Source organism: Pelodiscus sinensis, chromosome 9 (assembly GCF_052426305.1).
Source record: "Pelodiscus sinensis isolate ZL-2025 chromosome 9, ASM5242630v1, whole genome shotgun sequence".
NCBI lineage: Eukaryota > Metazoa > Chordata > Testudines > Trionychidae > Pelodiscus > Pelodiscus sinensis.
The window spans coordinates 11401580-11416377 of NC_143060.1; the positions used below are offsets into that span (position 1 = coordinate 11401580).

At 41.9% G+C, this 14798-nt stretch overlaps 1 protein-coding gene across 3 annotated transcripts in view; it reads right to left on the bottom strand.

The window, feature by feature from the left end:
- The window catches only part of CC2D1B (coiled-coil and C2 domain containing 1B), a 67162-nt gene that overhangs the window by 28790 nt on the left and 23574 nt on the right, over window positions 1–14798 (bottom strand). For 2 of the 3 annotated variants that reach the window (XM_006126406.5, XM_089780412.1), the window contains 7 exons: window positions 12050–12335; window positions 11355–11479; window positions 11100–11175; window positions 9196–9306; window positions 4493–4623; window positions 3007–3079; window positions 628–749 (listed from right to left, as the gene is read on the bottom strand). In XM_006126406.5, the coding sequence (XP_006126468.2) occupies window positions 628–749; window positions 3007–3079; window positions 4493–4623; window positions 9196–9306; window positions 11100–11175; window positions 11355–11479; window positions 12050–12335 (924 nt within the window). The remainder of the gene's footprint in view (window positions 1–627; window positions 750–3006; window positions 3080–4492; window positions 4624–9195; window positions 9307–11099; window positions 11176–11354; window positions 11480–12049; window positions 12336–14798) is intronic. The other variant, XM_075935974.2, reaches the window with a different exon arrangement.

Here is a 14798-nt window from a genome sequence, read left to right on the forward strand (position 1 = left end):
TTTGGCTGTTTGCTTGCACAAGAAACAGATTAAACATGGTGCTAATTGAAAAGAGAGGCAAAGGCAGGAAATGAACTGTCATGATATTTTTCACTATTTAAAAATTACGCTCCATTTGAAAATATGATACAAATTCATCAGTAGCATAATCAATCCAAAATCTTATGGTATGTATAGATTGCTAGACAGTATGTAAGCCCCAAGTGTCCTGGTGAGCATATAAAATTCTGAACCACCAAGGAAAACTTTTGAGTGTTAAAGGAGGAATAGCCACCATAGAAGCAGTTGTTCTGAACACAAAAAACCCACATATAAATGGATATAAGGAAATAAACAAGAAAAAAAAGCAAGTCAAACTATGGTCCTATAAAACCCTTTAAAACAATTCTAGGTCTTTCATATATGATGTATTGTTTGCAACTCACCTCATCAGGAGATCTCCCCACCTCTACACTCCCAGCTGATTCTTACTGTCTCTTCGAGAGACCAGAAACTTGTACTTTTCAGGCTTCCAGAAGAGAGTCATTTTATTACAGTACCTCCCAGGCTGGAAATCAATAGCTTTGTCTTCACCCACCAGAAAATGTGTCTTTAAAAAAATTATACATATTGGTAAGAAATTCAAACCTCCACCTCTTCATCTTCATCCTCTTTCTCTTCCAGGTTAGCCAGATGGTTGGCACTTTCCAGCACGGCAGCTATTGTACCATCACCATCTGTGGGTGTCACACCAGGAATGGGGGGGAATCCTAAGGAGACATGGTTCAAAACAACCAAATAAAACAAAACCTGAATTTTACACAGGGATCCAAATCTTTCTATCACTACCTCCTGAAGTACTGCCACTACTGTTTGAACAAGCTCAATGGTTCTGAAATTATTTATCATCATCTAACAGCTTAACACTATGAAAATCTTTTCCACATAACTTTAGAATTCAATGCCTCATGAATCACAAAAGGCAGAAGAGACAAACACTATGGAATTAAAATAAATTAATTAATTAATGGAGATTGCCTATCTCCTAGAACTGGAAGGGACCTTGAAAGGTCATCGAGTCCAGTCCCCTGCCTTCACAGCAGGACCAAGTACCATCCCTGACAAATTTTTGCCCCAAATCCCTAAATGGCCTCTTCAAGGACTGAACTCACAACCCTGGATTTAGCAGGCCAATGCTCAAACCACTGAGCTATCCCCCGCTCCCGCCATATGAACTATTTGAAAACTTCCCAAGTGGTATTAAACATTCCCAGCAATAATAATTCACAAACTGCTGGACTGTCAAACACGCACTGATTTCTAGCTGCAGGGTGCTTTTTTTTTTTTTTAAACACACAGGATTACAACTGAATAGTCAACCCTGATTTGTGTAATCTCTGATCCCTGTTATGCCTTGTTTCCCAAAAAGGTATTAGTGTGTGTGTACTCTCCGGGAACATCAGCGCAATGCTACATCCCACTGCAACTCAGTAGTTTCAGCAAAAGCAGCACCACAGTAGTTAAGAAATGTTAAACTCATTACAAAATAATTTTCTGTCCTTTTGAAGGTAGTGAAAAGCTTTGCTAATGGGAGACAAGGTCTTTAATTTCTAAGTCACCAGTTCAAATCCACCTGGGTCAGTAGTGACCCAGAATTACCACTATAAGATGGCTGCTTGGTGGCATTCACATTGATAAAACCATTCTTGTTATTACTCTTAGCAAACAAGCCAAGGACTGACTATGACCAAACTTATCCCCTAGATAGCTAGTCCAGAGCACAGGGAAGATTTGAGGTATATTGTAGAACAGACTGTGCAGCACCTGATTCATGACTACACAGAGGATTTTGCCTCCAAAGCTATTGTGTCTGGCACCTATGAAAATTGAGATGCAGTGAAATGCATACAAATATCCTCTGCTTCTAACACAACATTGCTGATTTCAGTGGGTATCTAATACTTAGCTTTTCATGTATAAGTAACATATGGTCTTAAAAATCTTGTTTGGAAAACATTTACGTAGCCAAGATGTTTGAAGAACTTTAGGAATGATGTTACTTTCCCACTGATTTATATACATAGCAGTTTCCTCTTAAAGGCACTGACATTTACCAGGAAGCAGGCCGTGTTTTACAAATTCTGTTTGGGTTTATTTTTTTAAAACACATTAAACCATCAAAATCACTAAAAAAAACCTGACAAGGATTTAAATAGGCTGCAGTGCCAAGTACATCCCATGGAAAGAGAAAGCTGGGCATGGTGATCAAAGGCATGATACCATGGAGTTCAGATACACAGTGATGATAGGGGATATAGAATAGTTGAATATAGAGACAGAGAATTCCATTTGGCCACATTATCCATCCCCTTATGAATGCAGGATCATTCCTTACACTAACTAAAGAGAACAGAAAAAGGAAGTGCGGCTTAGCTCTCAGTTCTATTTCTGGCCCTGCCACTGATTTTTAATGTGACCATGCCTGATCACTTTGCTTTCATGCCTTAATTTCCTGAACAAAGTAACCATGACAACACTGGCCTTCCTCATAGGGTTGTTGCAAGGTATATTTAATAGGTGTAAATACACTTATGCCTACTGTAAAACTGGAAATACCTGCTAGAACATCTCCAGGGATTTCACAACTCCCTGCAAATGAACTAAGAGCAAATATTCCCAGTTTTTCAAGCTGGGCTGGTGAATGGGACAGGGAGCAACTGCTCACACGCATTGTTAAATCATGCTCTCCAACATGTCTGAGTAGGGCCAGCTGGAGCACTGTTCAAATGCTCACACTTCCTAAAAGACAAGATCAATGGCCAAGAATATGCAGCCATGTGAAAAAGGTAGCAAGCATAGAAAGCAATTCTAAAGCATATTCTTCAATGCTGTCATACAGCCAAACCAGCCTCCTCAATATGAGACAGGAAGAAAAGCTCAATGGACTATTGAAGCAATACTGCCAGAAGTCCTCTGGGGCTTAAATAATGGAAATGTTGGTGATAGGGTATATCAGAGAACACTTACCAGGGGGAACTGGTAACTCAGCAAAATTCACTTTTCTCCCTGCTTTGTGGGTTCTTATGGCATCTTGGTATTGCTGTAATCAGAGATGCTGGTTAGGCATAGGCTGGACTTACCTATTGTTAAGTTAGCAGTCATTTCATGCTTAAACTAAGAAAAATTTGTGCAGAATATACAGTATTGTGCTATAAAGTCATGTGCTGCTTTCCAAGTTCTTTGTGCACTGCAGGTTTTCTAAACAGACATGACTTTCTTGCACTTATTGCCAGGACCTGCATGGGTCTTGAGGGAAGCTGCAGAAGGTACAAATGCAGACAGAGAGCAAAGTGTCTCATCTTTCTTTCTAGTGGCTTCACCACGTCCTCGGCCAGTAGTCCCCAAGTTGTATTGTTATCCCTTGAACATTCAGGGGCCATGCTCTGGGTCAGCCCCCATGAAGGGCAGGAAACAAGTGCCACCCATATCTGCCCCTAGTTCTACCCGCAGTCCTTCCCCTGCCCCCATCCTCATAGGCCTGCCCCACAGCCACAGTCCCTCTTTGCTTCCAGGCCAGCTCTACCTCCTAAACCCAACTCCTTCCCCATCCTCAGCTCTGCACACAGCCCACATTCCTCTTCTGAGGAATCCTTGGTTGTGCAGCATTTGGGGGAGGAGGGGATGTGCAGAGAGATTCCATTACTGGTAAGGGGGACATGACAATAAGTGCCCTAGGCAATGAGCCTTTCCCTTACACTCACCAAAAAACACATTACAAAATAAGAGATTTCCCTGCAGAAGCGTGTCCACAAAAAGCTTCAGAATTCTAAGGACAGGATAATTCAACATAATTTTTCAGTCCAGTCTTTTTTCTTTTTGGTGAGCCTTCAATTCTGCACCAACCATTGCACATACAACAGCGACCACTTAGATTTTTATGTCTCTGTATTCAAGCCCACGGAAATGGGAGAGTAGAGTCTTAGGTCCCTTGATTTCTACAAGTGCACACATTAACTGCTTATGTCTCACGGAGCCTCGTACAAATTGCGTGACATACATTAGATGCGTTAGGGGACTGACGCACCGACCTTCATAGGAGCCTCACCATCTTCTGCAATGGCACACAAGCAGCAGCATCAAAAAGGTTACAATGGATTGAGAGTCTACTATGCTGCTGAGGAGTCTAAACATTATGTTTTAAAGATCCTCTTCTCACATGCTCAAACTCCTGTAAACCTTACATTCTATAGGCAGTTTAAGTTCCTATTCAGAGGAAACCTTGTAAAAACCAAGGTTCTACTTGGAGGAATAAAATGCCATGTTATGCACAATTTATAAAGCATTTAATTGACAGAAGTGCTATGCAGAAAAGAGCATCAGCTTAACTATTTCAGCTCATTGCAACTGACAGGAAGACACACATCAAATATTTAAACACTTTGTTGGCCAACTCCAGGGCAATGAACTCATATACCTTTTCTGAAGTTAAGCTACTTGCTGTGCTTCATTTTACCTGGGCTATCCTCTCGTGCATCCTGCCTTTCCGATCATCTCCACTTGCTTTGGCCTGTGCCGCTGCAGATCTGTATTTTTCCAATCTCTGTTGCAAAGCTTCCAGCACAGTTTTTGGCTGCAGAGGAGAGACTGAAATAATATAAACAATAAAATGCCACATAATTGAAACTTCAGAACATGTGTCAGCTGCCTCCATTCCACACCATCCCCAATCTCTTGCAGAGCCAGACACAGAACTGGAACCCTACACAGTGCTTTATTACTAAGAGTTAAACTTCTTTATTCATAAAGAAGTTATGTGCAGTGCACATCCCCATGAGAGCTCCGCTGTAGGCATGCTTGTGCCCCTGTGCTGCTGATCAGAGAATTTTGGTAGCATGGTCTGTCGTGCCTGCACATGACCATCTCTCCTTGTGTCCTGACACAAGGCTAGCCATCGCATGTGGGCTAACCTTCCTCAGTTCCTTCTATACCAGAAAGTTATTGGATTAGAGGTCCAAAGTAGAGGTGAGGAAGGTGGGTTGTGAATCAGCCATAGCGGCACCCATCTCAATGAACCATCATTACTGAACAGGTGAACAACAACTTCTTTGAGTATTGTTCTTGGCGATGGTTTCACTGTAGAGGACTCCTTAGCAGTACCTGTATAGGAGGGCTGGGACTTCAGAATCGGGTTAGTTACAGGTGACAGTACTGTGGAGCCAAAGACAGTATTGGAGGCAGAGTCCTAGGTCATAACATAATGTTCTATGAAGGTGTGGACAGATGCCCATATTGCTGCTCCACCGATCTCTGAGATAGGGACATTCTTCAAAAAGGCAAGCAATGAGGAGACTGACCTTGTTGAATGTGTATGAATAGCACACTGCTAACTTGGCAACATTGTCAGTTACAGATTGAGGTCCAATTGGAGAGCCTTTGGGCTGATATTGCCAAGCCCATGGATCTTTCCACAAAGGAGAGTAAAAATCTGTGGGGCTTCCTAAAGGTCTTCATTCTATCTAGGTAAAAGGTGAGGGGGCCCCCTGACATCTTGGGTATGTAATATAGCTTCTCTGGTGTCTCAGTGAGGCTTAGAATAAAAGGTTGGAAGAAGATTAAATTGGTTCATATGAAACAGGGAGGCTAACCTCAGGGTGAATTCATTCATTCATCTCAGGGTTGAATTTTGGATGTGGTCTGAATGTAACCTCATCCCAAAAGAATATAGGGGGTGGGGAGGAAGTGCCACTATTTCTCCCATTATCTTGGCCAAAGTAATCCCAAGCAGGAAGGCCATTTTTACTGAGGTAAGCTGCAACAGGGTCGTGACTCACTGCAGCAGTGCCTCCTGCTGGTCTCCTTCGGAATTAGCTCTTCAACCTTCAAACGCCTTCTGCTGGCCAGTGCATTACCCTCAGTTATTTGCCTTCAACGTTGGATCAGGCTCCATGAGCCTCCCAGACCATGTTGCCCTTTCCTCACAGTACTGCTCCACAGCAGTGTCCTTCCACTCCAGGGTCCTCCCCTCCCGTGCAACTCCAACTCCTTATAATCCCCCCTTGCTTCAGTGCCCCACTGCAAGGGGCAAACTGCAATTTGACACAACCACTCATTAATAAGGGGGTGGATCTGTTACCCTGACTTTCTCTCTGCAGCCCTTGTAGCCTCAGGCCTTGAAAGCAAGGCATCCACCTGAGTGTATACCTGGCCAGAGCTCCCCAGCTTTGCCTGCCTTGCCCCACCTCTTCTCTGCCTCAAGTACCCTTCTAGCCTACCGGCAGCCAGGTCCTTGCTCCACAGCTAGAGTAAGAGTTCCTCTTCAGGAACCCTTACTTATACATCTCCTGCTGGGCCCTAATTGGCTGCTATATGCCGCAGCTGCTTGCTTCATAGCCCCAGACCTCTCCCAGGGAGCATGGTGACTGGCCTGTTACATAAGTGAACAGGTGGGCATGGGTTCAAAGAGATGCCTGGTCAATCTTTTCAGTACCAGATTAAAGTCCCACATAACAGAGGGAAGCTGTGTTTGCAGAAAGAGACTTATTGAACCTTTTTAGGGTCAGTACATAGTCTAAGATGAGTGGAAGAGTCACAGAGGTCATGGAGATTTGACTGAGACTGTCCATCACTATGTTCTGTGTAGCTGGGAGGTAAGCCTTTGGCAGTGTGACACTGAAGGAGAAACACCAGTTCCATAGTCTTTGCAAGGAAATTTTGGGGGAGACAGACTCCTCTTTGTCAATTTATGTAGAGCATACGCGCAATGTTGTCTGTTAGTACTTTTGTGTGACGCTTTTATCAGTGGCAGGAAGTAGACGCAGACATTCCTGATCTCTTTCAGTCAAGGATGTTGACAGAGGGATAACTTAACAGGTAACCATTTTCCTTGTGTTGGACAGTCATTTACATGTATGTCCCACCCTATGAGCAATGCACTGGAAATGAGAAGCAACTACAGAGTTTTTGCTCAAAAGGGATCCCTCGTTGGCTTTGTCTTTCCACTGTTCTAGGGAGATTCTGACCCTGGTGGGTAGTGACAGGGATTTGTTTAATCTCTTCCTGTTTGCTCTGTAAACCAAGCTGAACCACTTCTGAAGGTACTGCATGTGAAGCCCAGCATGAGATATTACCACTGTGCCCCTGCCACATTCCCCAAAAGTTGTGTCTGGCTGATATTTGAGGGCTGCTTTGAATGGTCTCAGAGAGAGACAGAGAGAGAGAGAGAGAGAGAGAGAGAGAGAGAGAGAGAGAGAGAGAGAGAAGACCTGTGCTGAGATAGGAAGACTTTGTCCCACAGAGTGTCGAGGTCTGTCCCTATAAACTCCAGGTGCTACAGTGGAGTGAGGGTTGATTTCTGGGCATTCATCTGCAGGCCCAGTTCTGTAAACAAGCAAATAGTAGCACTGATGTCTCAGTGAGTTCAAGTCTTGGAGAGACAGAGCTCTGAGCAGGCAATTGTTTAGATCATAGGTTCCCAAACTGGGGGGTGGGGAAGCATGAAGAAATTCCTGGGGGGTGGGGGAAGAGGAGGGGAGCTTCAAAAATCAAAAAGGGGGCGTGATGCTGAAAAGTTTGGGAACCACTAGTTTAGATAAAGATAGATCATGATTCCCTGGAAGTATAAGTGGCCACCTCTGTAGAGAAAAACTTGGAAAATACTTTTGGGACTGATATCCGTACAGGGTGCTCTCCTTCGGGTTAACTGTCTTGTCCCAGAGTGACTAAGAATTCGTCTGAGAGTCAATAGGACTGAGATGAAAATATGCATCCTAAAGTTTGAGAGCCAAAAATCAGTCTCCCTGTTTTAAAGCTGGAGGGTGGAAAGAGGCTTCGCTCTGCCTTCACCAAAATTTCTTAGCACCTAATGGCCAGAAACTAGCCAATGGGAGCTGAGGGATTTTGCTGGAGCAAGACAGCGTGCAAATTCTCCCATCCTTCCCAAGTTTGCAGAGCAATTAGCAGTCAGCTGTTTAAAACAGCGAGAGCTGCTGTGTAGTAAAGGTGCCTTTGAGGTGGCCACGGGCCAGATCCAGCAGCTAGCTGACTCGTGCCCACCCCTGGACTAAGGACTAAAATCTCCTCTTTTGTCTCAATGTGTAGATGCCCAGCAAATAGAGAGTGGCCCAAGAATCTCTCAGAGAGTGAAGGAAAACGCTGGTTTTCTCAGTGAAAACCTGATTGCACAAAAGATTTTAGACAGTTGCCTGCACCTCCTTTGTGAATTAGCATAAACTCATGAAAATTGCCCTCTCCCTCAGTGTGGAGAAAGACAAGCACAGCTCCCGCACAACCACCACCACCACCCCGCATTAAGAAGTGCACCAAATGAGTTTAGGAATACACAGAGAATGAGTTTATTAACTAAAAAGGGTAAATTTTAAATGATTATAAGAGATAGCATACAGATCAAAGTAGATTACTAAGCAAATAAAACAAGCAAACTAAGCTTAATATACTGGAATGCAAGCTACAAGTAATTTTTCACCCTAAGTGTTGTTTCAAGCAGACTACAAAGTTTCTTGAAAGTAAACAGCAATGCTTGCAGCTTAAATCTTTAGGATTCCTTTTAAAGGCTAATTTTTCCTCATCTTGGCTCATCCCTGTCCCTCCCCCAGCTTAGTCTCTTTGTTTCTTCAGGTATATTCAGCAGGCTTTACATTATGTTGGGAATCTTTTTGCTAGCCTCCCCCTTTCCAGTGGAAAAGTACCAGCAGTGTCCAGATGGTTATTTCATACCAGATGACACCACCACATGATCTTGCTTTATTAAAGCAATCATGAGCCAAGGCTGATTTGTAATGTCCCCAGGAAGAAACTCTGGGACCACTGAAGATCAAACATCTTCAAAGACCCATTATCTTTCCTAATGGCCAATCCAGGCTGATTGCTTACTGTCTGGTGGACATTCCCCATGTGTAACCACAGTTGTAACTGTTACATAGCCAATATTTCTAATTCTAGATACAGAAGTGATACACACATACAAATTGGATAATCTCATTCAGTAATTTAAAACCTTTCCAAGGATCTCTCAAGACACATCTTGCATCAAATATATCTGATTTATTCCACATTCATACCATTAGCATATTTCTAAGACTATGCGGTGTAACATCACAATGTACGTTTATTATCCACTCCAGGAGCATCCCCATAAGTCCTGCCAATCGTGACAATCCCAGAGACAATGGCTGAAAAGTCTTATTTTACAAATCCTACCTGAGGCTTCATGGCCTTGAGGTTCCAACGTTGTGAGGAGGTGAGAATTTTCAACGGGAACAGATGCCGTCTGTTTTGATGGAACTTGTGTCTTTTTCAGACTTTCAAGATCTGTGAGAGAAGAGGCAATTTTAAAATCTACATTAGGTAGGAATTTTTGGCATATAGCAGAGAGTTCTATGACTTACTTCCACAGAAGGATAAATAACCACACCTGTTAAGATATTCCAGCTCTGTCAGTGCTTTAAAAGGTAATCTCCCCCCATTATTCCCCAAATGTTATATTTACTTATAAATTATTATGTTCTTCTGCCTCCAGCCAGTGATCATCTTATACCCTAAGGATTCACGTCTTTTATTTTTATCTTAGCTACTGTAACTACAGATGTTTTTCATAATTAAATACATGTCTGATTATGTTTCTGAATTTTACTAAGCTTCCTCAACAACATCCTACAGCACTGAGTTCTACAGATCAAGTGTTACGGGAGTATGATTTATCCTGTTTGTCTGCTGCAGGACTGGAATATTTTAACCATGTTTGTTTCAGGATCAGAAATTTCTACTAATCCTAAAAGCAAGGGTTATTGTCCATCCAAATGTGTGTAACTGTCAGATCATGTGATAGATTTTAAAAGTGACACCATTCTGATTAGTGTCTTGTTCTCATTTCTCCTGCCACTAAAATCTACAATAATTAGGATATTACAACTGATATAAATTGGAACCCGTAATTCTGAGAAGTGTGAAAATAGTTTATGCCAGTGGTGGGGAACTTTTTTTGGATCAGGGCTGCGAACATGGCTCCCAACTGAGAAGGGAAAAGACACTCCCCACATACCAGAGCCTTAGAAGGCCCAGGCTAGTAGATTTTGTGAGCTCCAACCCTGAGGGGGACAACAGCACCAGCGCAGGCTCTCCAATGAGCCTGGTGCCTCAAGGGCCAGATCCAAGCCAACTGGGCCACATCTGGCCCCCAGGCCTTAGATTCTCCACCCCAGGTATATGTACTAAATCATTTGTTTTAGCTATTACCTTGAGAGCAGCCAATAAATTTAGGTAAAAAAAAAAAATCAAGTGTTGTGGCAGGGGGGAGATGGAAATAAAGATGAATTTCAGAAGAGAAGTTTTAAAAAAGGAAGGAACATATTGCGAGCTGTCACTTAAATCAGTGTTTCTATTACTCAGAAGGTTCTCTCACAATGGAAAACCATGCAATCCTGCAAGGATGGATGTTTCCTGCTATGTGTAGGCAAGTAAAAAACATTCAGATTTCTACATGTCTTATTTTTAATGCTCAAAAGATACAGGAGGACTTGAAGGCAGGGTCTCTCATATGGGGCTGCAAAACTTTATTTGGTGTGAGTATAATTTATGGACACCAGAATGGAAGACATCTAGCAGGAGATAACCAAGCCACTGAAGTGAACAGATTTAAGAGAAGGAAAGGGAGGAAAAGGGTTAGTGGAAACAAGGAGAGATTCAGTACTAAGAATGTAAATTCCTTTTCCTCAGGGTAGGGTGGGGTATGCGAAAGACATACAAAGTGGAGGGGGCAAAATCAAGCAGCTGCACCCACTGAACTACAGTAAGTTCATCATCATCTAGACTCATTCATCTTGTTCCAGTACTGCTCTCTCATATAGCCATGATGATAATGCATGGAATGTCTGGAATCAGGACTGAGAGGGAAGGTGTCCACAAGAGGCTCTTTGGTCCACAATATGGAGTTCAAGAACCACCACACGTTGTGAAGCTGGGATTCTCAGCACTCACTTCTGATCCAGACAGTTCAAGAAAGTGATTTTAAAATGAACACTGGCGCTTCAATTCATTATGCCCATTTGTTACTAGAAAAGTCTAGTTGTTAGAAATCTCCATCTAACAAACTCTTCTGCTCTTACCTTGTGGAGCTGGGGGCATATCCTGGAGGTCTACTGGCTGTCCACTGTCCAATGCCTCTAAGACCATTGTAAATTTCTATTTAAAAAAAAAAACCAGAAAAATAAAGCCAAAGGAGACTTATGTGTTCAGAAACTATCTGTGATTATTTGGATCAACCAGGTAATCCTTCAAAAGATTTAACAAACCTGCAGCACAGAGAGCATTTGCGAGGATTCAGACTCCTAACACAGAAGCTTGATTTGTGAATACCATACCTTGCCAGTCTTCATATATTCTTTTGCCTTCTCTAGATCTCCTTGCTGTTTGGCTTTCAGAGCTGCCAATTTATACTCTTTCTGTCTTGTAACCAACAGTGCCCGTGTGCTCGTGTTTAGGGAATCTGCAGAAGAATGAAATCAAGACTTACACAAGCACTCGATATCTACATCCTTTGACATTCTCCTATACACCAAGATCCCTTATTTCCTAATAGCTTTGATTGACATTCATATTATGTAGAGTAGATTCGTTCCAGGAACATCCCCCATAAGTCCTGCCAATCGTGGCAATCCCAGTGACAATGGCTGAAAACAATACTGTGCAATTCCATGGTGCCTTCATTAAGAGCACAAAGCTCTTTAAAACAGTGAATTTTGCCTCACAGCTCCTCTGTAAGCAGGTAAGCTTTGCCATGATTTATCAACTACGAAACTGAGGCATGGAGACCATTAATGAGACATGAATAGATGCCTGAGAAGAAGGAACCTTTGGGTAGTCTACATCCTGTGACTCTAGTATATCTTTACAATGAAATCTGGGCGTCAGATCTCCCAAGTTCTACTCCTGACTGCAAAACTGACTCAATTGTGTAACCCCTGAGAAAGCTACAAAAGTGTAATGTATTATTGAATCATAACCTGGCTAGGAAGATGCATGCTCCATGGAAGACTGGCATGTTGTAATTACTTACCATCTTGTAATATGGTACCCATTTCCACGACAGAAGTAGCAGCAGCATGACCTTGTAGAGAGGCTGGCCCCGGAGACAATTTCATATCATGGACAGGCTCATGGTCTGTAGAGGATTTCACTTTCTCCTTGGGTACTATCTTAGCTGGGTCATCTAAACTTTCTGGCACAGCTCCTGTGCCTTGAGACATGGGACTAGAGCTTCTTCCTGAGGCTACAGGAGGCGGAATTTCTTCCTCATTGACCTTTTTGCCCTTCTTCATTGCAGCCAGCATGGTTTCCAGTGTCTAGTAAAAATTGAGAAGAGGTCAACAGCTACTGACATTTCCATCACATACACATCATTCACAACTCAGTCAACTCCTCTCCTTATTTACAACAGGAACTTCCTCGTCATTCTTTTAGACAGCTTCTAAATATGTCTACCATTAATATTTCCTTCCTCTAATTTTTTGGTCACATGGGAGTCTTAATGCTTGTAAAAAGATGCCTGATTGACAAAGCAGTACACTGCAATTTTTCTCTATACAGCAAATAATCAACAGTGTTAGAACATAAGAACAGCCATACTGGGTCAGAGCAAAAGTTCAATTAGCCCAGTATCCTGTCTGCCGACAGTGGCCAATACCAGATGCCCCAGAGGGAGGGATCATAACAGGTAATCCTCACATGATCCCTCCCCTGTCACCCATTTCTAGACAAACAGAAACTAAGGACACCATTCCTACCCAACCTGGCTAATAGACATTGATGGACCTAACCTTTATGACTCTATCTAGCTTTTTTTGGAACCCTGTTAAAGTCCTAGCCTTCACCACATCCTCTGGCAAGGAGTTCCACAGGTTGACTGTGTGCTGAGTGAAGAAAAACTTCCTTTTGTTTGTTTTAAACCTGCTGCCTATTAAGTTCATTTGGTGACCCCTAGTTCTTATAATGTGGGAATAATAAATAACTTTTCCTTATTCACTTTTTCCATACCAGTCATGATTTAAAGACCTCTATCATATCCCCCCTTAGTCTCCTCTTTTCTAAGTTGAAAAGTTGAAGTCTTTTTAATCTCTCTTCATATGGGACCCATTCCAAACCCTTTTGTTGCTCTTTTATGAACCTTTTCCAACGCCAATATATCTTTTTTGAGATGAGTTGATCACATCTTTAAGTATCATTTAAGATGTGGGTGTACCATGGTTCTATAAAGATGCAATAAGATATTTTCTGTCTTATTCTCTATCCCTTTTTTAATGATTCCTAACATTCTATTTGCTTTTTTGACTGCCACTGCACACTGAGTGGATGTTTTTGACTGCCACTGCACACTGAGTGGATGTTTTCAGAGAACTTTCCACAATGACTCCAAGATCTCTCTCACGAGTAGATGTAGCTAATCCCCATCATATTGTACATATAGTTGGGATTATTTTTTCCAGTGTGCATTATTTTACATTTATCAACATTAAATTTAATTTGCCATTTTGTTGCCCAATCACTTAGTTTGGTGAGATCTTTTCGAAGCTCTTCACAATCTGCTTTGGTCTTAATTATCTTAAGCAGTTTGGTATTATCTGCAAATTTTGCCACCTCACTGTTTACCCCTTTCTCTAAATCATTAATAAATAAGTTGAATAGGATTGGTCCCAGGACAGACACTTGAGGAACACCACTAGTTACCTCTCTCCACTCTGAAAACCTACCATTTATTCCTACCCTTTGTTTCCTGTCTTTTAACCAATTAGCAATCCATGAAAGGACTTCCCTCTTATCCCGTGACAAGAGGGACCTTGTCAAAGGCTTTCTGGAAATCTAAGTTTACTATATCCACTGGATCCCCCTTAACCACATGTTTGTAGACCCCCTCAAAGAATTCTAGCAGATTAGTAAGGCATGATTTCCCTTTACAGAAACGATGTTAACTTCCCCCCAACAAATTATGTTCATCTATGTGTCTGACAATTATATTCTTTACTATAGTTTCAACTAATTTGCTCGGTAATTATGTTAGACTTACTGGTCTGTAATTGCCAGGATCACCCCTAAAGCCCAATATTTCAAAAGGACTGTAGGAGTGAAAAAAGTGGAGAAGCCAAATGAATGCTTTGCTTCAGTCTTCATGGCTGAGGATGTTGGGGAGATTCTCAAACCTGAGCCATTCTTTTTAGGTGACAGATCTGAGGATTTGTCCCAGATTAGAGGTGGTTTTGGAACAAATTGATAAACGTAACAGTAACAAGTCACCAGGACCAGACGGCATGCACCCAAGAGTTCTGAAAGAACTCAAATGGGAAATTGCAGAACTAGTTGAAATCCCCCACTATTATCAAGTTTTTTAATTTCACAGCCTCTCTAATCTCCCTTAACATTTTATAGTCACTATCACTGTCCTGATCAGGTAGTTGATAATATATCCATACTGCTATATTCTTATTATTAGAGCATGGAATTACTATCCTTAGAGATTCTATGGAACATTTTGGCTCATTTAAAATTTTTACTTGATTCTATATTTTCGTTCATGTATGGTACACATTTTCTTTCATATATAATACAAGCTTCCTCTGTGTCACCCTAGCAATGTATCACAACACACATGGTGGTAGAGGATCCTACTTCTAAGAGCGAGAAGACAAGTCTATCTATGGCCCAATCAATCAGACTTCTAAAAAATGAGTTATTCAGTGCCTACTAGTTTTTGTAGCAAGTATAGGTATATTTTAAACACAATGTTCAGAGTGGTATCTTAATCCAAGCGCAGA